The following is a 26,430-nucleotide window of genomic DNA, read 5'->3' as shown; positions in this document are numbered from 1 at the left end:
TATAACACTACAACATTCTATAAGAGCCATGTTAGAACCCCATTAACATGACACTACAACATTCTATAACAGCCATGTTAGAACCCCATTATCATGACACTACAACATTCTATAACACTACAACATTCTATAAGAGCCATTAACGTTGCATGGGGAATATTTATACAATGCTATGTACCTGAATGTCTAGAATTATAACAATATAAAACATAGTATTTGTCCTAAATCTCTAAATATATGGCTCTGTAATAAACTATTGATGATATAGGTATTAGTAAATGTTCAATGATTTTTTTCTCATACAAAGTGACTTCATACCATGTTTTTTTAATGTTTATTTTGTGCAAAATGCGTTAGTAAACTATGCTTTTGGCTTTTATGAGACACCTTCAAAAAAATGGTCTGAAATTAAAAAGGGAAAGAAAAAAAAACAGAAGAAATCACAGATGGGAGTTTCACAAACCCCCTTGGAAATATTCTATGGGTAGGTCCCAAAAGGCACCCTATTCCCTGCACCGCTGGTCTAAAGTAGTGCACTATATAGGGAATAGGGTGCCCTTGAGACTAAGCCCATGATGTTTGTCGTCCATCTGTATTGCCACATTCAAGTGCTGGTCAGAACAAGGCGACTCTGACATGTCCGACTTGCTAACTGGTTGAACGCAGTGCGTGTATAACTACAAACAAGTCAGCCATTTCAGAGGTTTTCTAATTCCCACTAGTACGTGAACGCGGCATAATACTGTGCAAAATGATCGGTTCGGGAAGTGCCAGCCGAACCGACCGACCAATCAAACGACGTCTCCTTCGGCAAGAATCTATCTGGCGAGCTCCCATTAGCTAAGACTGAAAGAATGGTTGGTAAGTTGACCAATGGCAACAGGCAAAATTAAGGCCTTATATTATAAATCTTACAAGAAATATGCCCAAGCATTGTAGTCATCAACCTGTGTAGTCTAACTTTCCCACGAACCTTCACTTACAACAGGGGAGATCAATAACACAAATATACCCTGAAAAACACTTATTTGGGGGCAAATTTGAACAGTTATATTGTGTGTATAAGTAATGTCACTAAGCAGTACCTCCAAAATGAATAACAACTTATTTTCCACACTTCTAAAACAGATATGGCTCATTTGGTTAGCCAGCTTTCAGAATCACTGTGGTAATGCCTTTCTGTCTGACTTCTGTCTCGTCTTGGTTGTCAAAAGGCAGAAGAACTGGAGAGAGATTGAGATTGAGAGAGAGACAGAGAGAGACAGAGAGAGAGAGACAGAGAGAGAGAGACAGAGAGAGAGAGACAGAGAGAGAGAGACAGAGAGAGAGAGACAGAGAGAGAGAGACAGAGAGAGAGAGAGAGAGAGAGAGAGAGAGAGAGAGAGAGAGAGAGAGAGAGAGAGAGACAGAGAGAGACAGAGAGAGAGACAGAGAGATCTGACACCCTTTTAACAAAATCAGTTCTGGTTTCTACCTTCGATTTCTGACGTGACAGAATAAACACGCTAAAAAGAAAACACAGAATGATACTTTGTGATTGAAAAACGAGCCTCCTTTTTAGAATTACACAATGTTCTAATTATTTACAGAAGAATGTAAATCTATGAATACTGTTATATAAGTCTGGAACGTGGTGAGGAAGTGCAAAACATCCATTATTATGCCAATAATAACATGTTCGTTTAAACCCCTTTCAGCTTAAGACTGCAGTTTGAGATTTTTTTTCTTCTAAATATTATTGACAACATGGGAAAAAACAATGAGCTGATTGATGAACAAGAAGATGGGCAGTGAAAACCATGAGTACAGGCAAGTCTGATTAGGCTTTAGCCAACGTCAGTCATTTCTTATGGAGCATGGCTTGTGTCTGTGTTTGCACTTCTACAACGCAGAAAACCACTCGTCTGTAGCTCAAACCTTTAACAATTAAAGACCTATTTTAGCAGAAAGAAAGGATACAAAATTATAGTGCAGAGTTGTGGGTTCTCTTAAAGGGGTACACACAAATTAACCATCATGAGTAAGGAACTATGAAAACAGTTCAAATTATAGTGCAGAGTTGTGGGTTCTCTTAAAGGGGTACACACAAATTAACCATCATGAGTAAGGAACTATGAAAACAGTTCAAATTATAGTGCAGAGTTGTGGGTTCTCTTAAAGGAGTACACACAAATTAACCATCATGAGTAAGGAACTATGAAAACAGTTCAAATTATAGTGCAGAGTTGTGGGTTCTCTTAAAGGGGTACACACAAATTAACCATCATGAGTAAGGAACTATGAAAACAGTTCAAATTAGCCCCATTTAATCTATAAAACACATTTGTCACAGAAAATAGATGATTTGCAGTATGTTTCAGGTCAGATGGAGGTCATTATCACAACCCCCAAAAAATTATAGGGATATTTTAGGTGTGCCGAATATATTTTTATCACACATTAAAGTGTGCCACGGTTCAAAAAAGGTTGGGAAACCACTGAGATAGATGGCAGTTTTGTCTGTGTCCCAAATGGCCAACGGGACTCTGCTCAAAAGTGCCACACTGTGTAAGTAAACAGGGTGTCGTTTGGGATGCAGCCTTTTATGAAGAGGATGAAACAAGAAGATATGGTTGGTAGCAGAGAGACAGAGAGACATCTGGGCTACAACCACAAACCAGACAAACTCATTTCTGCCTGGCTCAGCTCGGCTTGGAATCTTTGCGGGTCGCGTTAGTCAGGAGGAAGAGGAGGTTGAATATTACAGGTCATCGTCCCCGATCCCCTCAAAGGCGTAGTTGCCATGGAAATCGTTGCCGCTGACGTCGTTGGCCGAGTTGGAGGCGCTGATCCCTCTGAGTGACACAGAGCTCAGCTTGGTCTGAGAGGAGATATGGAGAGAGAGAAGAGCAACAGAGACCTAAAGAAGACTATATAGATATCCTCTGATTCACTGATAATGACGATTCCGATTCACTGTTAATGACGATTCCGATTCACTGTTAATGACGATTCCGATTCACTGTTAATGACGATTCCGATTCACTGTTAATGACGATTCCAATTCACTGATAATGACGATTCCAATTCACTGATAATGACGATTCCAATTCACTGATAATGACGATTCCAATTCACCGATAATGACGATTCACTGTGAATGACGATTCCGATTCACCGATAATGACGATTCCAATTCACCGATAATGACGATTCTGATTCACTGATAATGACGATTCCGATTCACTGATAATGACGATTCTGATTCACTGATAATGACGATTCTGATTCACTGATAATGACGATTCTATATGTAATTTTTGCACTCAACATTCAACCCAGGGCTTTTGGAGATGAAAGCAGAAGCGTTACTCACTGAGAGTTTGACTATCTGTTCTCGGTCTGGGTCAGGGGAGTCCTGCAGAGGACAAGATGGAAAAACAATGTCAAACATCTCAAAACCTGTTTTATTTTAACAGGGAAGACATAAACACACAACATAAATATACACACACACACAACATAAATATATACACACACACACAACATAAATATACACACACACACACAACATAAATACACACACACACACAACATAAATACACACACACACACAACATAAATATACACACACACACAACATAAATACACACACAATATAAATATACACACACACAACATTAATACACACACACAACATAAATATACACACACACAACATAAATATACACACACACACAACATAAATATACACACACACACAACATAAATATATACACACACACAACATAAATATACACACACACACAACATAAATATACACACACACACAACATAAATACACACACACAACATTAATACACACACAATATAAATATACACACACACACAACATAAATACACACACACACAACATAAATACACACACACACAACATAAATACACACACACAACATAAATATACACACACACACAACATAAATACACACACACACAACATTAATACACACACAATATAAATATACACACACACAACATACACACACACACACAACATAAATATACACACACACACAACATAAATATACACACACACACAACATAAATATACACACACACAACATAAATATACACACACACAACATAAATATACACATAATACCCAAACCTTTTATATCTACATCTAGCTATAGATATGGGTTATTTGTGATGTTTTATTTGTGCTTCCCATGACTGTGTTTTTGTATTTTTACACACACACACACACACACACACACACACACACACACACACACACACACACACACACACACACACACACACACACACACACACACACACACACACACACACACACACACATATATATATATATATAAAAGTCGTCATTGGAAGCACAAATCACCCTAGAAAAACAGTCACATTCCTCCAAAAATAATTCCCCCAAATCAAAACTCTAAACTGCCTGAGTGACACCAGAATATCACGATGAAATGTGTTGTGAAAGTTCCAATAGGGAACAAAACTAGCCTGGGTTCCAGTCTGTTTAGCTATAATTCAGGTGCATTAAAACTAAACACCCGATCCTACCAATTCAAACAGCCAACTGTTAGCCTGGGTTCCAGTCTGTTTAGCTATAATTCAGGTGCATTAAAACTAAACACCCGATCCTACCAATTCAAACAGCCAACTGTTAGCCTGGGTTCCAGTCTGTTTAGCTATAATTCAGGTGCATTAAAACTAAACACCCGATCCTACCAATTCAAACAGCCAACTGTTAGCCTGGGTTCCAGTCTGTTTAGCTATAATTCAGGTGCATTAAAACTAAACACCCGATCCTACCAATTCAAACAGCCAACTGTTAGCCTGGGTTCCAGTCTGTTTAGCTATAATTCAGGTGCATTAAAACTAAACACCCGATCCTACCAATTCAAACAGCCAACTGTTAGCCTGGGTTCCAGTCTGTTTAGCTATAATTCAGGTGCATTAAAACTAAACACCCGATCCTACCAATTCAAACAGCCAACTGTTAGCCTGGGTTCCAGTCTGTTTAGCTATAATTCAGGTGCATTAAAACTAAACACCCGATCCTACAGCCAACTGTTAATTCAAACAGCCAACTGTTAGCCTGGGTTCCAGTCTGTTTAGCTATAATTCAGGTGCATTAAAACTAAACACCCGATCCTACCAATTCAAACAGCCAACTGTTAGCCTGGGTTCCAGTCTGTTTAGCTATAATTCAGGTGCATTAAAACTAAACACCCGATCCTACCAATTCAAACAGCCAACTGTTAGCCTGGGTTCCAGTCTGTTTAGCTATAATTCAGGTGCATTAAAACTAAACACCCGATCCTACCAAGTCAAACAGCCAACTGTTAGCCTGGGTTCCAGTCTGTTTAGCTATAATTCAGGTGCATTAAAACTAAACACCCGATCCTACCAAGTCAAACAGCCAACTGTTAGCCTGGGTTCCAGTCTGTTTAGCTATAATTCAGGTGCATTAAAACTAAACACCCGATCCTACCAATTCAAACAGCCAACTGTTAGCCTGGGTTCCAGTCTGTTTAGCTATAATTCAGGTGCATTAAAACTAAACACCCGATCCTACCAATTCAAACAGCCAACTGTTAGCCTGGGTTCCAGTCTGTTTAGCTATAATTCAGGTGCATTAAAACTAAACACCCGATCCTACCAATTCAAACAGCCAACTGTTAGCCTGGGTTCCAGTCTGTTTAGCTATAATTCAGGTGCATTAAAACTAAACACCCGATCCTTCCAATTCAAACAGCCAACTGTTAGCCTGGGTTCCAGTCTGTTTAGCTATAATTCAGGTGCATTAAAACTAAACACCCGATCCTACCAATTCAAACAGCCAACTGTTAGCCTGGGTTCCAGTCTGTTTAGCTATAATTCAGGTGCATTAAAACTAAACACCCGATCCTACCAATTCAAACAGCCAACTGTTAGCCTGGGTTCCAGTCTGTTTAGCTATAATTCAGGTGCATTAAAACTAAACACCCGATCCTACCAATTCAAACAGCCAACTGTTAGCCTGGGTTCCAGTCTGTTTAGCTATAATTCAGGTGCATTAAAACTAAACACCCGATCCTACCAATTCAAACAGCCAACTGTTAGCCTGGGTTCCAGTCTGTTTAGCTATAATTCAGGTGCATTAAAACTAAACACCCGATCCTACCAATTCAAACAGCCAACTGTTAGCCTGGGTTCCAGTCTGTTTAGCTATAATTCAGGTGCATTAAAACTAAACACCCGATCCTACCAATTCAAACAGCCAACTGTTAGCCTGGGTTCCAGTCTGTTTAGCTATAATTCAGGTGCATTAAAACTAAACACCCGATCCTACCAATTCAAACAGCCAACTGTTAGCCTGGGTTCCAGTCTGTTTAGCTATAATTCAGGTGCATTAAAACTAAACACCCGATCCTACCAATTCAAACAGCCAACTGTTAGCCTGGGTTCCAGTCTGTTTAGCTATAATTCAGGTGCATTAAAACTAAACACCCGATCCTACCAATTCAAACAGCCAACTGTTAGCCTGGGTTCCAGTCTGTTTAGCTATAATTCAGGTGCATTAAAACTAAACACCCGATCCTACCAATTCAAACAGCCAACTGTTAGCCTGGGTTCCAGTCTGTTTAGCTATAATTCAGGTGCATTAAAACTAAACACCCGATCCTACCAATTCAAACAGCCAACTGTTAGCCTGGGTTCCAGTCTGTTTAGCTATAATTCAGGTGCATTAAAACTAAACACCCGATCCTACCAATTCAAACAGCCAACTGTTAGCCTGGGTTCCAGTCTGTTTAGCTATAATTCAGGTGCATTAAAACTAAACACCCGATCCTACCAATTCAAACAGCCAACTGTTAGCCTGGGTTCCAGTCTGTTTAGCTATAATTCAGGTGCATTAAAACTAAACACCCGATCCTACCAATTCAAACAGCCAACTGTTAGCCTGGGTTCCAGTCTGTTTAGCTATAATTCAGGTGCATTAAAACTAAACACCCGATCCTACCAATTCAAACAGCCAACTGTTAGCCTGGGTTCCAGTCTGTTTAGCTATAATTCAGGTGCATTAAAACTAAACACCCAATCCTACCAATTCAAACAGCCAACTGTTAGCCTGGGTTCCAGTCTGTTTAGCTATAATTCAGGTGCATTAAAACTAAACACCCGATCCTACCAATTCAAACAGCCAACTGTTAGCCTGGGTTCCAGTCTGTTTAGCTATAATTCAGGTGCATTAAAACTAAACACCCGATCCTACCAATTCAAACAGCCAACTGTTAGCCTGGGTTCCAGTCTGTTTAGCTATAATTCAGGTGCATTAAAACTAAACACCCGATCCTACCAAGTCAAACAGCCAACTGTTAGCCTGGGTTCCAGTCTGTTTAGCTATAATTCAGGTGCATTAAAACTAAACACCCGATCCTACCAATTCAAACAGCCAACTGTTAGCCTGGGTTCCAGTCTGTTTAGCTATAATTCAGGTGCATTAAAACTAAACACCCGATCCTACCAATTCAAACAGCCAACTGTTAGCCTGGGTTCCAGTCTGTTTAGCTATAATTCAGGTGCATTAAAACTAAACACCCGATCCTACCAATTCAAACAGCCAACTGTTAGCCTGGGTTCCAGTCTGTTTAGCTATAATTCAGGTGCATTAAAACTAAACACCCAATCCTACCAAGTCAAACAGCCAACTGTTAGCCTGGGTTCCAGTCTGTTTAGCTATAATTCAGGTGCATTAAAACTAAACACCCGATCCTTCCAATTCAAACAGCCAACTGTTAGCCTGGGTTCCAGTCTGTTTAGCTATAATTCAGGTGCATTAAAACTAAACATCCGATCCTTCCAATTCAAACAGCCAACTGTTAGCCTGGGTTCCAGTCTGTTTAGCTATAATTCAGGTGCATTAAAACTAAACATCCGATCCTTCCAATTCAAACAGCCAACTGTTAGCCTGGGTTCCAGTCTGTTTAGCTATAATTCAGGTGCATTAAAACTAAACATCCGATCCTTCCAATTCAAACAGCCAACTGTTAGCCTGGGTTCCAGTCTGTTTAGCTATAATTCCACTTCTTGTCAAGCCAAATGTTTGGTATGACACTGAGTACAAGGAGTGGAATGTTAGCACAAAATGCCTATTTTCTAATCAAAGCCCTGTGCAGTTCCGTGTCTCACCAGTAGAGGGGGTGATTTCACAGCTTGCTGACTTTCAGACCGGTGGAGGGAGCCGTTGGGACGTTTCCTCAGCATCTGTCAGAGATAACACACACACAGGAAAATGACACACAGACACACACACACAGACACACACACACACACAGGAAAATGACACACAGACGCACACAGACACACACAGACACACACACACAGACCTTCTTGATGCTGCCTCCTGATTTCTTGACCATCAGCTCATCAACCATCGACTGCAGACAGATGCTCATCATGATTGCCTGAAGACACAAACCAGGGCTTTAGATACAAGAGACACAAACAGTGACTCTAGAGACACTAGATTGAATGTATTATCAGTAGAGGTCACAAACTCTCTGTGACCCCAGACAGACCCCTGACCTGTAAACCCTAACCTCTGACCTGTGGGCTGGTGATGGTGACCCACTGCAGACGATCTTTGCTCATCAGGTACTCGAAGGCCAGCTCCAACTTCACCTCACACTTGGCTGAGGAGCAGGGGGAGGTGGAGGCTGTTCCGTTGGCTACCGGGACCTGCTGTAAAGGGGAAGGGGTTACTATGGCTGGCTTTCAAGCATCATCATCCACTCCCTGCTCCCCCACGGTCATCATCATCATCATCATCTTTCCAACTCCTCATAGAAATGAATGATCCAGTCATCCCTATTGCTCATCATCAACACAATATCAGGCAGACTCTAGACAGTCTGTAGACATGTTCCGCCCAGCCCCTCGTTGGCAGGGTGTTTCCGCCCAGCCCCTCGTTGGCAGGGTGTTTCCGCCCAGCCCCTCGTTGGCAGGGTGTTTCCGCCCAGCCCCTCGTTGGCAGGGTGTTTCCGCCCAGCCCCTCGTTGGCAGGGTGTTTCCGCCCAGCCCCTCGTTGGCAGGGTGTTTCCGCCCAGCCCCTCGTTGGCAGGGTGTTTCCGCCCAGCCCCTCGTTGGCAGGGTGTTTCCGCCCAGCCCCTCGTTGGCAGGGTGTTTCCGCCCAGCCCCTCGTTGGCAGGGTGTTTCCGCCCAGCCCCTCGTTGGCAGGGTGTTTCCGCCCAGCCCCTCGTTGGCAGGGTGTTTCCGCCCAGCCCCTCGTTGGCAGGGTGTTTCCGCCCAGCCCCTCGTTGGCAGGGTGTTTCCGCCCAGCCCCTCGTTGGCAGGGTGTTTCCGCCCAGCCCCTCGTTGGCAGGGTGTTTCCGCCCAGCCCCTCGTTGGCAGGGTGTTTCCGCCCAGCCCCTCGTTGGCAGGGTGTTTCCGCCCAGCCCCTCGTTGGCAGGGTGTTTCCGCCCAGCCCCTCGTTGGCAGGGTGTTTCCGCCCAGCCCCTCGTTGGCAGGGTGTTTCCGCCCAGCCCCTCGTTGGCAGGGTGTTTCCGCCCAGCCCCTCGTTGGCAGGGTGTTTCCGCCCAGCCCCTCGTTGGCAGGGTGTTTCCGCCCAGCCCCTCGTTGGCAGGGTGTTTCCGCCCAGCCCCTCGTTGGCAGGGTGTTTCCGCCCAGCCCCTCGTTGGCAGGGTGTTTCCGCCCAGCCCCTCGTTGGCAGGGTGTTTCCGCCCAGCCCCTCGTTGGCAGGGTGTTTCCGCCCAGCCCCTCGTTGGCAGGGTGTTTCCGCCCAGCCCCTCGTTGGCAGGGTGTTTCCGCCCAGCCCCTCGTTGGCAGGGTGTTTCCGCCCAGCCCCTCGTTGGCAGGGTGTTTCCGCCCAGCCCCTCGTTGGCAGGGTGTTCCGCCCAGCCCCTCGTTGGCAGGGTGTTCCGCCCAGCCCCTCGTTGGCAGGGTGTTCCGCCCAGCCCCTCGTTGGCAGGGTGTTCCGCCCAGCCCCTCATTGGCAGGGTGTTCCGCCCAGCCCCTCGTTGGCATGATGTTTCCGCCCAGCCCCTCGTTGGCAGGGTGTTCCGCCCAGCCCCTCGTTGGCAGGGTGTTCCGCCCAGCCCCTCGTTGGCATGATGTTTCCGCCCAGCCCCCATTGAGGCAGACATAGGGTCTCTCAATAGCAGTCTGTCTGTACAGTGCCTCTCCAAGGGTCATCTAGTCTGCTGTTGGTCAGTTGGGACAGCAATTGTTTCTTCTTCTTATTATTTATTTGATGAGACGTTGAATTTGCACTTACTGCTGTTAGCCTATGGAAACACATTCATATATGGCAAAACAGATATGTCCAACTATGTTTTGAAGTGTCTGTCCTACACAGATATCTGGAGTTTTATTAATACCCAAAGGACTGGGTTTTTACTGGTCGGGTTAGCCGCTGGGTTTAGTAGTGGTCGAGTTAGCCGCTGGGTTTAGTAGTGGTCGAGTTAGCCGCTGGGTTTAGTAGTGGTCGAGTTAGCCAATGGGTTTAGTAGTGGTCAAGTTAGCCAATGGGTTTAGTAGTGGTCGAGTTAGCCAATGGGTTTAGTAGTGGTCGAGTTAGCCAATGGGTTTAGTAGTGGTCGAGTTAGCCAATGGGTTTAGTAGTGGTCGAGTTAGCCAATGGGTTTAGTAGTGGTCGAGTTAGCCAATGGGTTTAGTAGTGGTCGAGTTAGCCAATGGGTTTAGTAGTGGTGAATTAGCCAATGGGTTTAGTAGTGGTCGTTAGCCAATGGGTTTAGTAGTGGTCAGTTAGCCAATGGGTTTAGTAGTGGTCAAAAGCCAATGGGTTTAGTAGTGGTCCAGTTACTGGGTTTAGTAGTGGTTTAGCCAATGGGTTTAGTAGTGGTCCAGTTAGCCAATGGGTTTAGTAGTGGCCGAGTTAGCCGCTGGGTTTAGTAGTGGCCGAGTTAGCCGCTGGGTTTAGTAGTGGCCGAGGTAGCCGCTGGGTTTAGTAGTGGCCGAGGTAGCCGCTGGGTTTAGTAGTGGCCGAGGTAGCCGCTGGGTTTAGTAGTGGTCGAGGTAGCCGCTGGGTTTAGTAGTGGTCGAGGTAGCCGCTGGGTTTAGTAGTGGTCGGGTTAGCCGCTGGGTTTAGTAGTGGTCGCTGGGTTTAGTAGTGGTCGGGTTAGCCGCTGGGTTTAGTAGTGGTCGGGTTAGCCGCTGGGTTTAGTAGTGGTCGGGTTAGCCGCTGGGTTTAGTAGTGGTCGGGTTAGCCGCTGGGTTTAGTAGTGGTCGGGTTAGCCGCTGGGTTTAGTAGTGGTCGGGTTAGCCGCTGGGTTTAGTAGTGGTCGGGTTAGCCGCTGGGTTTAGTAGTGGTCGGGTTAGCCGCTGGGTTTAGTAGTGGTCGGGTTAGCCGCTGGGTTTAGTAGTGGTCGGGTTAGCCGCTGGGTTTAGTAGTGGTCGGGTTAGCCGCTGGGTTTAGTAGTGGTCGGGTTAGCCGCTGGGTTTAGTAGTGGTCGGGTTAGCCGCTGGGTTTAGTAGTGGTCGGGTTAGCCGCTGGGTTTAGTAGTGGTCGGGTTAGCCGCTGGGTTTAGTAGTGGTCGGGTTAGCCGCTGGGTTTAGTAGTGGTCGGGTTAGCCGCTGGGTTTAGTAGTGGTCGGGTTAGCCGCTGGGTTTAGTAGTGGCCGGGTTAGCCGCTGGGTTTAGTAGTGGTCGGGTTAGCCGCTGGGTTTAGTAGTGGTCGGGTTAGCCGCTGGGTTTAGTAGTGGTCGGGTTAGCCGCTGGGTTTAGTAGTGGTCGGGTTAGCCGCTGGGTTTAGTAGTGGTCGGGTTAGCCGCTGGGTTTAGTAGTGGTCGGGTTAGCCGCTGGGTTTAGTAGTGGTCGGGTTAGCCGCTGGGTTTAGTAGTGGTCGGGTTAGCCGCTGGGTTTAGTAGTGGTCTGGTTAGCCGCTGGGTTTAGTAGTGGTCGGGTTAGCCGCTGGGTTTAGTAGTGGTCGGGTTAGCCGCTGGGTTTAGTAGTGGTCGAGTTAGCCGCTGGGTTTAGTAGTGGTCGAGTTAGCCGCTGGGTTTAGTAGTGGTCGCTTAGCCGCTGGGTTTAGTAGTGGTCGGGTTAGCCGCTGGGTTTAGTAGTGGTCGGGTTAGCCGCTGGGTTTAGTAGTGGTCGGGTTAGCCGCTGGGTTTAGTAGTGGTCGGGTTAGCCGCTGGGTTTAGTAGTGGTCGGGTTAGCCGCTGGGTTTAGTAGTGGTCGGGTTAGCCGCTGGGTTTAGTAGTGGTCGGGTTAGCCGCTGGGTTTAGTAGTGGTCTGGTTAGCCGCTGGGTTTAGTAGTGGTCGGGTTAGCCGCTGGGTTTAGTAGTGGTCGGGTTAGCCGCTGGGTTTAGTAGTGGTCGAGTTAGCCGCTGGGTTTAGTAGTGGTCGAGTTAGCCGCTGGGTTTAGTAGTGGTCGAGTTAGCCGCTGGGTTTAGTAGTGGTGGAGTTAGCCGCTGGGTTTAGTAGTGGTCGGGTCTGGGTTGGCGCCCCCCCTTGGGTTGTGCTATGGCGGAGACCTTTGTGGGCTATACTCAGCCTCGTCTCAGGATGGTAAGTTGGTGGTTGAAGATATCCCTCTAGTGGTGTGTGGGCTGTGCTTTGGCAAAGTGGGTGGGGTTATATCCTTCCTGTTTGGCCCTGTCCGGGGGTGTCCTCGGATGGGGCCACAGTGTCTACTGACCCCTTCGGTCTCAGCCTCCAGTATTTATGCTGTAGTAGTTTATGTGTCGGGGGGCTAGGGTCAGTTTGTTATATCTGGAGTACTTCTCCTGTCCTATTCGGTGTCCTGTGTGAATTTAAGTGTGCTTTCTCTAATTCTCTCTTTCTTTCTCTCTCTTGGAGGACCTGAGCCCTAGGACCATGCCCCAGGACTACCTGACATGATGACTCCTTGCTGTCCCCAGTCCACCTGGCCGTGCTGCTGCTCCAGTTTCAACTGTTCTGCCTTATTATTATTATTCGACCATGCTGGTCATTTATGAACATTTGAATATCTTGGCCATGTTCTGTTATAATCTCCACCTGGCACAGCTAGAAGAGGACTGACCACGCCATATAGCCTTGTTCCTCTAGGTTTCTTCCAAGGTTTTGGACTTTCTAGGGAGTTTTTCCTAGCCACCGTGCTTCTACACCTGCATTGCTTGCTGTTTGGGGTTTTAGGCTGGGTTTCTGTACAGCACTTTGAGATATCAGCTGATGTACGAAGGGCTATATAAATACATTTGATTGATTGATTTAGTACTCGAGTTAGCCGCTGAGTTTAGTAGTGGTCGAGTTAGCCGCTGGTCCATGTACGGGCTTTTGATGGTTGGTTTCAGTTCCAACTGTCTCTTAAAAGTGCTGTGTGGTACCAAAGACAGAACTGAACAATGTTCCCTGTTAGCATCTGGATGATACTGCTGCTACAATTTCCCTCTTTTATAGTCTGTTGTAATACATTGATATGGATTCAAAAAAGAAACCACTGCTATAGTCAGATGAACTCATTATGTGATCAATCTCTATCCCTTCAAGAGAAGTCTACATGTATAGAGGTGGGTGGAGAAGATTGACAGTTAAAACTGCAGTGATACTGTATGTCCTTCCCTGAACTGTACCCTAATATGCTTTAGAAATAACTACATTCGTCTGGATGGGAAACAATATATATATATATATTACAGTAAAGGATTGGGCTCTCTGAGAGGAGGCAGAGGGTCGATACAGAGATAACACATAGGTGGGAATCTGTGTGTGTGTCAGGGCTACGTATTAGGGTAAGTGGTCTGATGAAAACGATGACGGTGTAGAGCTCAGCAGTTTACCCAGAGGACAGGAGAAAAGAGGAGGAGAAAAGAGGACAGGAGAATAGAGAAGAGGAGAATAGAGAAGAGGAGAATAGGAGAATAGAGAATAGAGGAGAGGAATTAGAGAAGAGAAGAGGAATTAGAGAAGAGAAGAGAGAATAGAGAAGAGGAGGATAGAGAAGAGGAGGATAGAGAAGAGGAGGATAGAGAAGAGGAGAATCGAGAAGAGGAGGATAGAGAAGAGGAGGATAGAGAAGAGGAGGATAGAGAAGAGGAGGATAGAGAAGAGGAGGATAGAGAAGAGGAGGATAGAGAAGAGGAGGATAGAGAAGAGGAGGATAGAGAATAGAGGAGAGGAATTAGAGAAGAGGAGAATTAGAGAAGAGGAGAATCAGAGAAGAGGAGAATCGAGAAGAGGAGAATCGAGAAGAGGAGAATCGAGAAGAGGAGAATCGAGAAGAGGAGGATAGAGAAGAGGAGGATAGAGAAGAGGAGAATAGTGAAGAGGAGAATAGTGAAGAGGAGAATAGTGAAGAGGAGAATAGTGAAGAGGAGAATAGTGAAGAGGAGAATAGTGAAGAGGAGAATAGAGGAGAGGAGAATAGAGGAGAGGAGAGGAGAATAGAGGAGAGGAGAATAGAGGAGAGGAGAATAGAGGAGAGGAGAGGAGAATAGAGGAGAGGAGAGGAGAATAGAGGAGAGGAGAATAGAGGAGAGGAGAGGAGAGAGAGAGAGAGGAGAGGAGAGGAGAGGAGAGGAGAGGAGAGGAGAGGAGAGGAGAGGAGAGGAGAGGAGAGGAGAGGAGAGGAGAGGAGAGGAGAGGAGAGGAGGAGGAGAGGAGGGAGGAGGAGGAGGAGAGGAGAGGAGAGGAGGAGAGAACTTGGGTGGGATACTTGCAGAACAAGTGACCCGCCAGGACCTCTCCAAACACTGATGTAGGATCAGTTAACCTTCCTTATATCCTGATCTTAACCACTATGGTAAGGGGGATGCAAAACTAACCATAGATCAGTGTCTTCACTAGGAGCACCATCACTTCAGTAACCATAGATCAGTCTAGGAGCACCATCACTTTAGTAACCATAGATCAGTCTAGGAGCACCATCACTCCCGTAACCATAGATCAGTCTAGGAGCACCATCACTCTCGTAACCATAGATCAGTCTAGGAGCACCATAACTCTAATAACCATAGATCAGTCTAGGAGCACCATCACTCTAGTAACCATAGATCAGTCTAGGAGCACCATCACCCTAGTAACCATAGATCAGTCTAGGAGCACCATCACTCTAGTAATCATAGATCAGTGTCTTCTCTAGGAGCACCATCACTCTAGTAACCATAGATCAATCTAGGAGCACCATCACTCTAGTAACCATAGATCAGTCTAGGAGCACCATCACTCTAGTAACCATAGATCAGTCTAGGAGCACCATCACTCTAGTAACCATAGATCAGTCTAGGAGCACCATCACCCTAGTAACCATAGATCAGTTTAGGAGCACCATCACTCTAGTAACCATAGATCAGTCTAGGAGCACCATCACCCTAGTAACCATAGATCAGTCTAGGAGCACCATCACCCTAGTAACCATAGATCAGTCTAGGAGCACCATCACCCTAGTAACCATAGATCAGTCTAGGAGCACCATCACTCTAGTAACCATAGTTCAGTGTCTTCTTTAGGAGCACCATCACTCTAGTAACCATAGATCAGTCTAGGAGCACCATCACCCTAGTAACCATAGATCAGTCTAGGAGCACCATCACTCTAGTAACCATAGATCAGTCTAGGAGCACCATCACTCCAGTAACCATAGATCAGTCTAGGAGCACCATCACTCTAGTAACCATAGATCAGTCTAGGAGCACCATCACTCTAGTAACCATAGATCAGTGTCTTCTCTAGGAGCACCATCACTCTTGAGTGATGAGAATATAATAAATTTATGTTGGGGAGGAGTAACGTAATTTGGGGGAGGGTTACTTACAGAGGAAGTGACCCTCCAGCACCTCATGCGCGTGACCTTGAAGCTCCCCTCTTTCATCTGCTCATTGGGTAGCTTGACCTGGAAGTTGAGTTCGTTGTTGCCAGCGGAGACGATCGCGTGACAGCCCTTCTCCGGGAAGTCTGTCACACACGGGGCAAACTGTATGTAGCCGAAGTACTTCAGCGTCTGGCACAGCCTAATGAACTGGAGAGAGACGTAGAGAACACGAAGCACTGGAAAATCAGTTGATATTCACTGTATATACAGCAGTATGTGGAGAACCTTCCAAATCAGTGGATCTATTTCAGCCACACCTGCTGCTGACAGTCAGTCTGTCCTCGGTTGTTACACTCACTACCGAGTTCCCAACTGCCTCTGGAAGCGACGTCGGCACAAGAACTGTTCGTCGGGGGCTTCATGAAATGGGTTTCCATGGCCGAGCAGCTGGACACAAGCCTAAGATCACCGTGCGCAATGCCAAGTGTCGACTGGAGTGGTGTAAAGCTCGCCGCCATTGGACTCTGGAGCAGCAGTGGTAACGCCAGGAGAATGCATAGTGCCTACTGTAGAGTTTGATGGAGGAGGAATAATGGTCTGTTGTAGCGTTAAGATTTCCCTTCACTGGAACTAAGAGGCCCAAACCATGAAAAACAGCATTATTCCTCCTCCATGTTTTTCATGGTTTGGGCCTCTTAGTTCCAGTGAAGGGAAATCTTAACGCTACAACATACAATGACATTCTAGAAGATTCTGTACTTCCAACTTTGTGGCAAAAGTTTGGGAAAAGCCGTTTCCTGTTTCAGCATGACAATATCCCTGTGACTTGACAAAGAGTACAAGGTGTGGAATGTTAGCTTCTTCTCCACTAGACAGCCGGAGGACACATTTACAGCCGGAGGACGCGGATACAGCCGGAGGACGCGGATACAGCCGGAGGAGACGGATACAGCCGCAGGAGACGGATACAGCCGCAGGAGACGGATACAGCCCCAGGACACGGTTACAGCCGGAGGACACGGTTACAGCCCCAGGAGACGGTTACCGATGGAGGAGACGGTTACAGATGGAGGAGACGGTTACAGATGGAGGAGGCGGATACAGATGGAGGACGCGGATACAGCCGGAGGACGCGGTTACAGCCGGAGGACGCGGTTACAGCCGGAGGAGACGGATACAGCCGGAGGAGACGGATACAGCCGGAGGAGACGGATACAGATGGAGGAGACGGATACAGCCGGAGGACACGGTTACAGCCGGAGGAGACGGATACAGCCGCAGGAGACGGTTACAGCCGCAGGAGACGGTTACAGCCGGAGGACACGGTTACAGCCGGAGGACACGGTTACAGCCCCAGGAGACGGTTACCGATGGAGGAGACGGTTACCGATGGAGGAGACGGTTACAGATGGAGGAGACGGTTACAGATGGAGGAGACGGTTACAGATGGAGGAGACGGTTACAGATGGAGGAGACGGTTACAGATGGAGGAGACGGCTACAGATGGAGGAGACGGCTACAGATGGAGGAGACGGCTACAGATGGAGGAGACGGCTACAGATGGAGGAGACGGCTACAGATGGAGGAGACGGCTACAGATGGAGGAGACGGCTACAGATGGAGGAGACGGCTACAGATGGAGGAGACGGCTACAGATGGAGGAGACGGCTACAGATGGAAGAGACGGCTACAGCCGGAGGAGACGGTTACAGCCGGAGGAGACAGTTACAGCCGGAGGAGACAGATACAGATGGAGGAGACGGATACAGCCGGAGGACACGGTTACAGCCGGAGGAGACGGATACAGCCGGAGGACACTGTTACAGCCCCAGGAGACGGTTACCGATGGAGGAGACGGTTACCGATGGAGGAGACGGTTACCGATGGAGGAGACGGTTACCGATGGAGGAGACGGTTACCGATGGAGGAGACGGTTACCGATGGAGGAGACGGTTACCGATGGAGGAGACGGTTACCGATGGAGGAGACGGTTACCGATGGAGGAGACGGATACAGCCGGAGGACACGGTTACAGCCCCAGGAGACGGTTACCGATGGAGGAGACGGTTACCGATGGAGGAGACGGTTACCGATGGAGGAGACGGTTACCGATGGAGGAGACGGTTACCGATGGAGGAGACGGTTACCGATGGAGGAGACGGTTACAGATGGAGGAGACGGTTACAGATGGAGGAGACGGTTACAGATGGAGGAGACGGTTACAGATGGAGGAGACGGTTACAGATGGAGGAGACGGTTACAGATGGAGGAGACGGTTACAGATGGAGGAGACGGTTACAGATGGAGGAGACGGTTACAGATGGAGGAGACGGTTACAGATGGAGGAGACGGTTACCGATGGAGGAGACGGTTACAGATGGAGGAGACGGTTACAGATGGAGGAGACGGTTACAGATGGAGGAGACAGTTACAGATGGAGGAGACAGTTACAGATGGAGGAGACAGTTACAGATGGAGGAGACAGTTACCGATGGAGGAGACAGTTACCGATGGAGGAGACAGTTACAGATGGAGGAGACAGTTACAGATGGAGGAGACAGTTACAGATGGAGGAGACAGTTACCGATGGAGGAGACGGTTACCGATGGAGGAGACGGTTACAGATGGAGGAGACGGCTACAGATGGAGGAGACAGTTACCGATGGAGGAGACAGTTACAGATGGAGGAGACAGTTACCGATGGAGGAGACAGTTACCGATGGAGGAGAGACAGTTACCGATGGAGGAGAGACAGTTACCGATGGAGGAGAGACAGTTACCGATGGAGGAGAGACAGTTACCGATGGAGGAGACAGTTACCGATGGAGGAGACAGTTACCGATGGAGGAGACAGTTACAGATGGAGGAGACAGTTACCGATGGAGGAGACAGTTACCGATGGAGGAGACAGTTACAGATGGAGGAGACAGTTACAGATGGAGGAGACGGTTACAGATGGAGGAGACGGTTACAGATGGAGGAGACAGTTACAGATGGAGGAGACAGTTACAGATGGAGGAGACAGTTACCGATGGAGGAGACAGTTACAGATGGAGGAGACAGTTACAGATGGAGGAGACAGTTACAGATGGAGGAGACAGTTACAGATGGAGGAGACAGTTACAGATGGAGGAGACAGTTACAGATGGAGGAGACAGCTACAGATGGAGGAGACAGCTACAGATGGAGGAGACAGCTACAGATGGAGGAGACAGCTACAGATGGAGGAGACAGCTACAGATGGAGGAGACAGCTACAGATGGAGGAGACAGTTACAGATGGAGGAGACAGTTACAGATGGAGGAGACAGTTACCGATGGAGGAGACAGTTACAGATGGAGGAGACAGTTACAGATGGAGGAGACAGTTACAGATGGAGGAGACGGCTACAGATGGAGGAGACAGTTACAGATGGAGGAGACAGTTACAGATGGAGGAGACAGTTACAGATGGAGGAGACAGTTACAGATGGAGGAGACGGTTCATACTTACTTCTTTCTTGGATCCCTTCTCCTGCAGTGATTTCAGCTGTCTGTGCTGGTCCTTGTTCACGAGGATCCAGCCTCTCTCTATGTCAGACACCGTCTAGGGAGAGGGGAGAGACAACAATCATCTTTCTGCTCTAAACCATTCTTGGAGAGGCTTTACATTGAATACAAATGTGTTTCTCGGATTCTAAGTTCAAAACAAACTATTCCACTGTTGTTTTGTTCAAGTAGAATTAAACACACACATAAGTTGCACAAAATGGCAAACACACACACACACACACACACACACACACACACACACACACACACACACACACACACACACACACGAGTTGATTCTCTTTCCAAGAAAATATTGCATTCTTTGGCCCGTAACATTAGCTATGCGCCCTCACTGAGTTATCAGCCTGCCAAACACACACACACACACACACACACACACACACACACACACACACACACACACACACACACACACACACACACACACACACACACACACACACACACACACACACGGAACGCTGAGCCAGCAGGCAGATTCTAATCAAATCAGCAATCTGCGAAAGAAAACAGCATGTTGTTGTTGCTGAATGTGTGTGTGTGTGTGTGCATAGAGGGCGGACTCTGTTGCCAATGGCACCCTACTCTCTATATAGTGCAGTAATTTGGACCAGAGGACTACGGGCCATAGTAAATAGTAGTGCAGTAATTTGAACCAGAGGACTACGGGCCATAGTAAATAGTAGTGCAGTAATTTGGACCAGAGGACAACGGGCCATAGTAAATAGTAGTGCAGTAATTTGGACCAGAGGACTACGGGCCATAGTAAATAATAGTGCAGTAATTTGGACCAGAGGACTACAGGCCATAGTTAAAAGTAGTGCAGTAATTTGAGAGTAGGGTGCCATTTGGGGCACAACCATGGCTTTAGGATGCCACACCTCCCTGACAACCTCATTGGATAAGGGAAGGGGTCAGGGAAGGAGAGGAGGGGTCAGGGAAGGAGAGGAGGGGTCAGGGAAGAAGGAGGAGGGTTCAGGGAAGGAGAGGGGTCAGGGAAGGAGGAGGAGAGGAGGGGTCAGGGAAGGAGGAGGAGAGGAGGTGTCAGGAGGGAGGAGGAGGGGTCAGGGAGGGAGGAGGAGAGGAGGGGGTCAGGGAAGGAGGAGGAGGGAGGGGGTCAGGGAAGGAGGAGGAGAGGAGGGGGTCAGGGAAGGAGGAGGAGAGGAAGGGTCAGGGAAGGAGGAGGAGAGGAGGGGGGGTCAGGGAAGGAGGAGGAGAGGAGGGGGTCAGGGAAGGAGGAGGAGAGGGTCAGGAAAGGAGGAGGAGAGGAGGGGGTCATGGAAGGAGGAGGAGAGGAGTGGTCATGGAAGGAGGAGGAGAGGAGGGGTCAGGGAAGGAGGAGGAGAGGAGGGGTCAGGGAAGGAGGAGGAGAGGAGGGGTCAGGGAAGGAGGAGGAGAGGAGGGGTCAGGGAAGGAGGAGGAGAGGAGAAAAGGAGCAGGAAATAACATTACATTTGAAAAATGAGGACAGTAGACTGTTAGAAGCATTACTATTAGTGAGGAAGTGGTGGTTCCTTGGGGTTCTGTCATCTGTGATTGGCTAATATACATTTAAGACTTGATACAATTACATATTTTAATTGCGCCATTGGTTGAAGATCCAAGATTCAAATTCCGGGATGCTGGCCTTCTAGGCAGAGTTCCTCTGTCCAGTCTCAACATCAACAGGTGACTCTGGGATGCTGGCCTTCTAGGCAGAGTTCCTCTGTCCAGTCTCAACATCAACAGGTGACTCTGGGATGCTGGCCTTCTAGGCAGAGTTCCTCTGTCCAGTCTCAACGTCAACAGGTGACTCTGGGATGCTGGCCTTCTAGGCAGAGTTCCTCTGTCCAGTCTCAACGTCAACAGGTGACTCTGGGATGCTGGCCTTCTAGGCAGAGTTCCTCTGTCCAGTCTCAACGTCAACAGTGAAGAGGCGACTCCGGGATGCTGGCCTTCTAGGCAGAGTTCCTCTGTCCAGTCTCAACGTCAACAGGTGACTCCGGGATGCTGGCCTTCTAGGCAGAGTTCCTCTGTCCAGTCTCAATGTCAACAGGTGACTCTGGGATGCTGGCCTTCTAGGCAGAGTTCCTCTGTCCAGTCTCAACGTCAACAGGTGACTCCTGGATGCTGGCCTTCTAGGCAGAGTTCCTCTGTCCAGTCTCAACGTCAACAGTGAAGAGGCGACTCCGGGATGCTGGCCTTCTAGGCAGAGTTCCTCTGTCCAGTCTCAACGTCAACAGGCGACTCCGGGATGCTGGCCTTCTAGGCAGAGTTCCTCTGTCCAGTCTCAACGTCAACAGTGAAGAGGTGACTCCGGGATGCTGGCCTTCTAGGCAGAGTTCCTCTGTCCAGTCTCAACGTCAACAGTGAAGAGGTGACTCCGGGATGCTGGCCTTCTAGGCAGAGTTCCTCTGTCCAGTCTCAACGTCAACAGTGAAGAGGTGACTCCGGGATGCTGGCCTTCTAGGGAGGGTTGGCAAAGAAAAAGCCATATCTCAGACTGGCCAATAAAAGTCAAAGATTAAGACGGGCAAAGAACACACAGACACTGGACAGAGGAACTCTGCCTAGAAGGCCAGCATCCCGGAGTCACCTCTTCACTGTTGACGTTGAGACTGGTGTTTTGTGGGTACTATTTAATTAAACTGCCAGTTGAGCACTTGTGAGGCATCTGTTTCTCAAACTAGACACTCTAATTTACTTTTCCTCTTGCTCAGTTGTGCACCACGGCCTCCCACTCCTCTTTCTATTCTGGTTAGAGCCAGTTTGCGCTGTTCTGTGAAGGGAGTACTATACAGCATTGTACGAGATCTTCAGTGTCTTGGCAATATCTCGCATGGAATAGCCTTCATTTCTCAGAACAAGAACAGACTGTATTTCTGAGCAATTTGATATCATTTTAATGGACAATTTTAAAGGACATTTCTAAGTGACCCCAAACTTTTGAAAGGTAGTATATATAGATATATATACATTGCTCAAAAAAATAAAGGGAACACTAAAATAACACATCCTAGATCTGAATTAATGAAATATTTTTATTAAATACTTTTTTCTTTACATAGTTGAATGTGCTGACAAAAATCACACAAAAACTATAAATGGAAATCTAATTTATCAACCCATGGAGGTCTGGGTTTTGGAGTCACACACAAAATTAAAGTGGAAAACCACACTACAGGCTGATCCAACTTTGATGTAATGTCCATAAAACAAGTCAAAATGAGGCTCAGTAGTGTGTGTGGCCTCCACGTGCCTGTATGACCTCCCTACAACGCCTGGTCCTGATGAGGTGGCGGATGGTCTCCTGAGGGATCTCCTCCCAGACCTGGACTAAAGCATCCGCCAACTCCTGGACAGTCTGTGGTGCGACGTGGCGTTGGTGGATGGAGCAAGACATGATGTCCCAGATGTGCTCAATTGGATTCAGGTCTGGGGATCGGGCGGGCCAGTCCATAGCATCAAGGCCTTCCTCTTGCAGGAACTGATAACACACTCCAGCCACATGAGTTCTAGCATTGTCTTGCATTAGGAGGAACCCAGGGCCAACCGCACCAGCATATGGTCTCACAAGGGGTCTGAGGATCTAATCTCTGTACCTACTGGCAGTCAGGCTACCTCTGGCGAGCACATGGCGGGCTGTGCGGCCCCCCAAAGAAATGCCACCCCACACCATGACTGACCCACCACCAAACCGGTCATGCTGGAGGATGTTGCAGGCAGCAGAACGTTCTCCACGGTGTCTCCAGACTGTCACGTCTGTCCCATGTGCTCAGTGTGAACCTGCTTTCATCTGTGAAGAGCACAGGACGCCAGTGGCGAATTTGCCAATCTTGGTGTTCTCTGGCAAATGCCAAAGGTCCGCACGGTGTTGGGCTGTAAGCACAACCCCCACCTGTGGACGTCGGGCCCTCATTACCACCCTCACGGAGTCTGTTTCTGACCGTTTGAGCAGACACATGCACATTTGTGGCCTGCTGGAGGTCATTTTGCAGGGCTCTGGCAGTGCTCCTCCTGCTCCTCCTTGCAAAAAGGCGGAGGTAGGGGTCCTGCTGCTGGGTTGTTGCCCTCCTACGGCCTCCTCCACGTCTCCTGATGTACTGGCCTGTCTCCTGGTAGCGCCTCCATGCTCTGGACACTACGCTGTCAGACACAGCAAACCTTCTTGCCACAGCTCGCATTGATGTTCCATCCTGGATGAGCTGCACTACCTGAGCCACTTGTGTGGGTTGTAGACTCCGTCTCATGCTACCACTAGAGTGAAAGCACCGCCAGGTTCAGAACTCACCTGAGGTTTTGAACTCACCTGAGTGTACAGTAGGTTCAGAACTCACCTGAGGTTTTGAACTCACCTGAGTGTACAGTAGGTTCAGTCCCACTCTGTTGTCCATTACATCACTGTCATACGCCGTGTCCCAGTAACTATACAGACAGAGATAGAGTATTGGTTATCAACACTCACAATGCTTGAATTTCAATGAACACAAACCATCAGTCAAGAAGGGATGTCCAATATACTGTTGTGGCTGCAGAAAAGAGTGTGTTGTTCTCACTATAGCCTGTAACGACCCTGCTCCACTACAGACATCACGGCACTGTGTTGTTCTCACTACAGACCACTACAGACCACTACAGACCACTACAGACCACTACAGACATGTGTTTCTTTGAGATCAATGAAAGCTCATGTTGCGTCACGTCCAATGGCAGCACTGAAAGGTTTGAACCCGGATACTTCAGTCTGCATTTCAAATCAGAAATTCAAATCAGTTGGACAGTTGAAGTCGGAAGTTTACAGACACTTTAGGTTGGAGTCATTAAAACTCGTTTTTCAAACACTCCACAAATTTCTTGTTAAACAAACTATAGTTTTTGCAAGTCGGTTAGGACATCTACTTTGTGCATGACACAAGTCATTTTTCCAACAATTGTTTACAGACAGATTATTTCACTTATAATTCACTGTATCACAATTACAGTGGGTCAGAAGTTTACATACACTAAGTGGACTGTGCCTTTAAACAGCTTGGAAAATTCCAGAAATTGATGTCATGGCTTTAGAAGCTTCTGATAGGCTAATTGACATCATTTGAGTCATTTGGAGGTGAACCTGTGGATTTATTTCAAGACCTACCTTCAAACTCAGTGCCTCTTTGTTTGACATCATGGGAAAATCAAAAGAAATCAGCCAAAACATTGTAGACCTTCACAAGTCTGGTTCATCCTTGGGAGCAATTTCCAAACGCCTGAAGGTACCACATTCATCTGTACAAACAATAGTACGCAAGTATAAACACCATGGGACCACGCAGCCGTCATACCGCTCAGGGAGGAGACGCGTTCTGTCTCCTAGAGATGAACGTACTTTGGTGTGAAAAGTGCAAATTAATCCCAGAACAACAGCAAAGGACCTTGTGAAGATGCTGGAGGAAACAGGTACAAAAGTATCTATATCCACAGTAAAACAAGTCCTATAACCTAACCTGAAAGGCCACTCAGCAAGGAAGAAGCCACTGCTCCAAACCCGCAATAAAAAAGCCAGACTATGGTTTGCAACTGCACATGGGGACAAAGATTGTACTTTTTGAAGAAATGTCCTCTGGCCTGATTAAACAAAAATAGAACTGTTTGGCCATAATGACCATCATTATGTTTGGAGGAAAAAGAGGGAGGCTTGTCGAAGAGCACCATCCCAACCGTGAAGCACGGGGGTGGCAGCATCATGTTGTGGCGGTGCTTTACTGCAGGAGGGACTGGTACACTTCACAAAATAGATGGCATCATGAGGTAGGAACATTATGTGGATATATTGAAACAGCATCTCAAGACATCAGTCAGTAAGTGGGTCTTCCCAATAGACAATGACCCCAAGCATACTTCCAAAGTTGTGGCAAAATGGCTTAAGGACAACAAAGTCAAGGTATTGGAGTGGCCATCACAAAACCCTGGACACAATCCTATAGAACATTTGTGGGCAGAACTGAAAAAGCGTGTCCGAGCAAGGAGGCCTACAAACCTGACTCAGTTACACCAGCTCTGTCAGGAGGAATGGGCCAAAATTCACCCAACTTATTGTGGGAAGCTTGTGGAAGGCTACTTGAAATGTTTGACCCAAGTTAAACAATTTAAAGGCAATGCTACCAAATACTAATTGAGTGTATGTAAACTTCTGACCCACTGGGAATGTGATGAAATAAACAAAAGCTGAAATAAATCATTCTCTACTATTATTCTGACATTTCACATTCTTAAAATAAAGTGGCCTAACACAGGGGCTTTTTTATCAATATCAATATATACACCAGGGTAAACCAATATATACACCAGGGGTAAATCAATACATACACCAGGGGTAAATCAATATATACACCAGGGGTAAATCAATACATACACCAGGGGTAAATCAATACATACACCAGGGGTAAATCAATACATACACCAGGGTAAATCAATACATACACCAGGGTAAATCAATATATACACCAGGGGTAAATCAATATATACACCAGGGGTAAATCAATATATACACCAGGGGTAAATCAATATATACACCAGGGGTAAATCAATATATACACCAGGGGTAAATCAATATATACACCAGGGGTAAATCAATATATACACCAGGGGTCAATAACACCAGGGGTAAATCAATATATACACCAGGGGTAAATCAATATATACACCAGGGGTAAATCAATATATACACCAGGGGTAAATCAATATATACACCAGGGGTAAATCAATACATACACCAGGGGTAAATCAATACATACACCAGGGGTAAATCAATACATACACCAGGGGTAAATCAATACATACACCAGGGTAAATCAATACATACACCAGGGTAAATCAATATATACACCAGGGTAAATCAATACATACACCAGGGTAAATCAATATATACACCAGGGTAAATCAATACATACACCAGGGTAAATCAATACATACACCAGGGTAAATCAATACATACACCAGGGGTAAATCAATACATACACCAGGGGTAAATCAATACATACACCAGGGGTAAATCAATATATACACCAGGGGTAAATCAATACATACACCAGGGGTAAATCAATACATATACCAGGGGTAAATCAATATATACACCAGGGGTAAATCAAT

At 46.9% G+C, this 26,430-nt stretch overlaps 1 protein-coding gene across 1 annotated transcript; it reads right to left on the bottom strand.

Annotated features, from left to right (window-relative positions):
* Window positions 1-17: 17 nt before the first annotated feature.
* Window positions 18-23,724, bottom strand: LOC123990468 (sorting nexin-17-like; the record flags this gene model as incomplete). Its single annotated transcript, XM_046291017.1, is given in 8 exon segments — window positions 18-2,860; window positions 3,356-3,397; window positions 8,185-8,259; window positions 8,382-8,459; window positions 8,602-8,736; window positions 15,770-15,973; window positions 19,259-19,351; window positions 23,655-23,724. Coding segments are annotated over 8 exon segments (817 nt in total), but the record flags the coding sequence as incomplete, so codon positions are not given.
* Between the last annotated feature and the right edge of the window lie 2,706 nt (window positions 23,725-26,430).

This window comes from Oncorhynchus gorbuscha, linkage group LG12 (genome assembly GCF_021184085.1).
Source record: "Oncorhynchus gorbuscha isolate QuinsamMale2020 ecotype Even-year linkage group LG12, OgorEven_v1.0, whole genome shotgun sequence".
NCBI classification, from domain to species: Eukaryota; Metazoa; Chordata; class Actinopteri; order Salmoniformes; family Salmonidae; genus Oncorhynchus; species Oncorhynchus gorbuscha.
The sequence above is the reverse complement of the archived record's forward strand: the minus strand, read 5'-3'. Positions and strand labels throughout refer to the sequence as shown.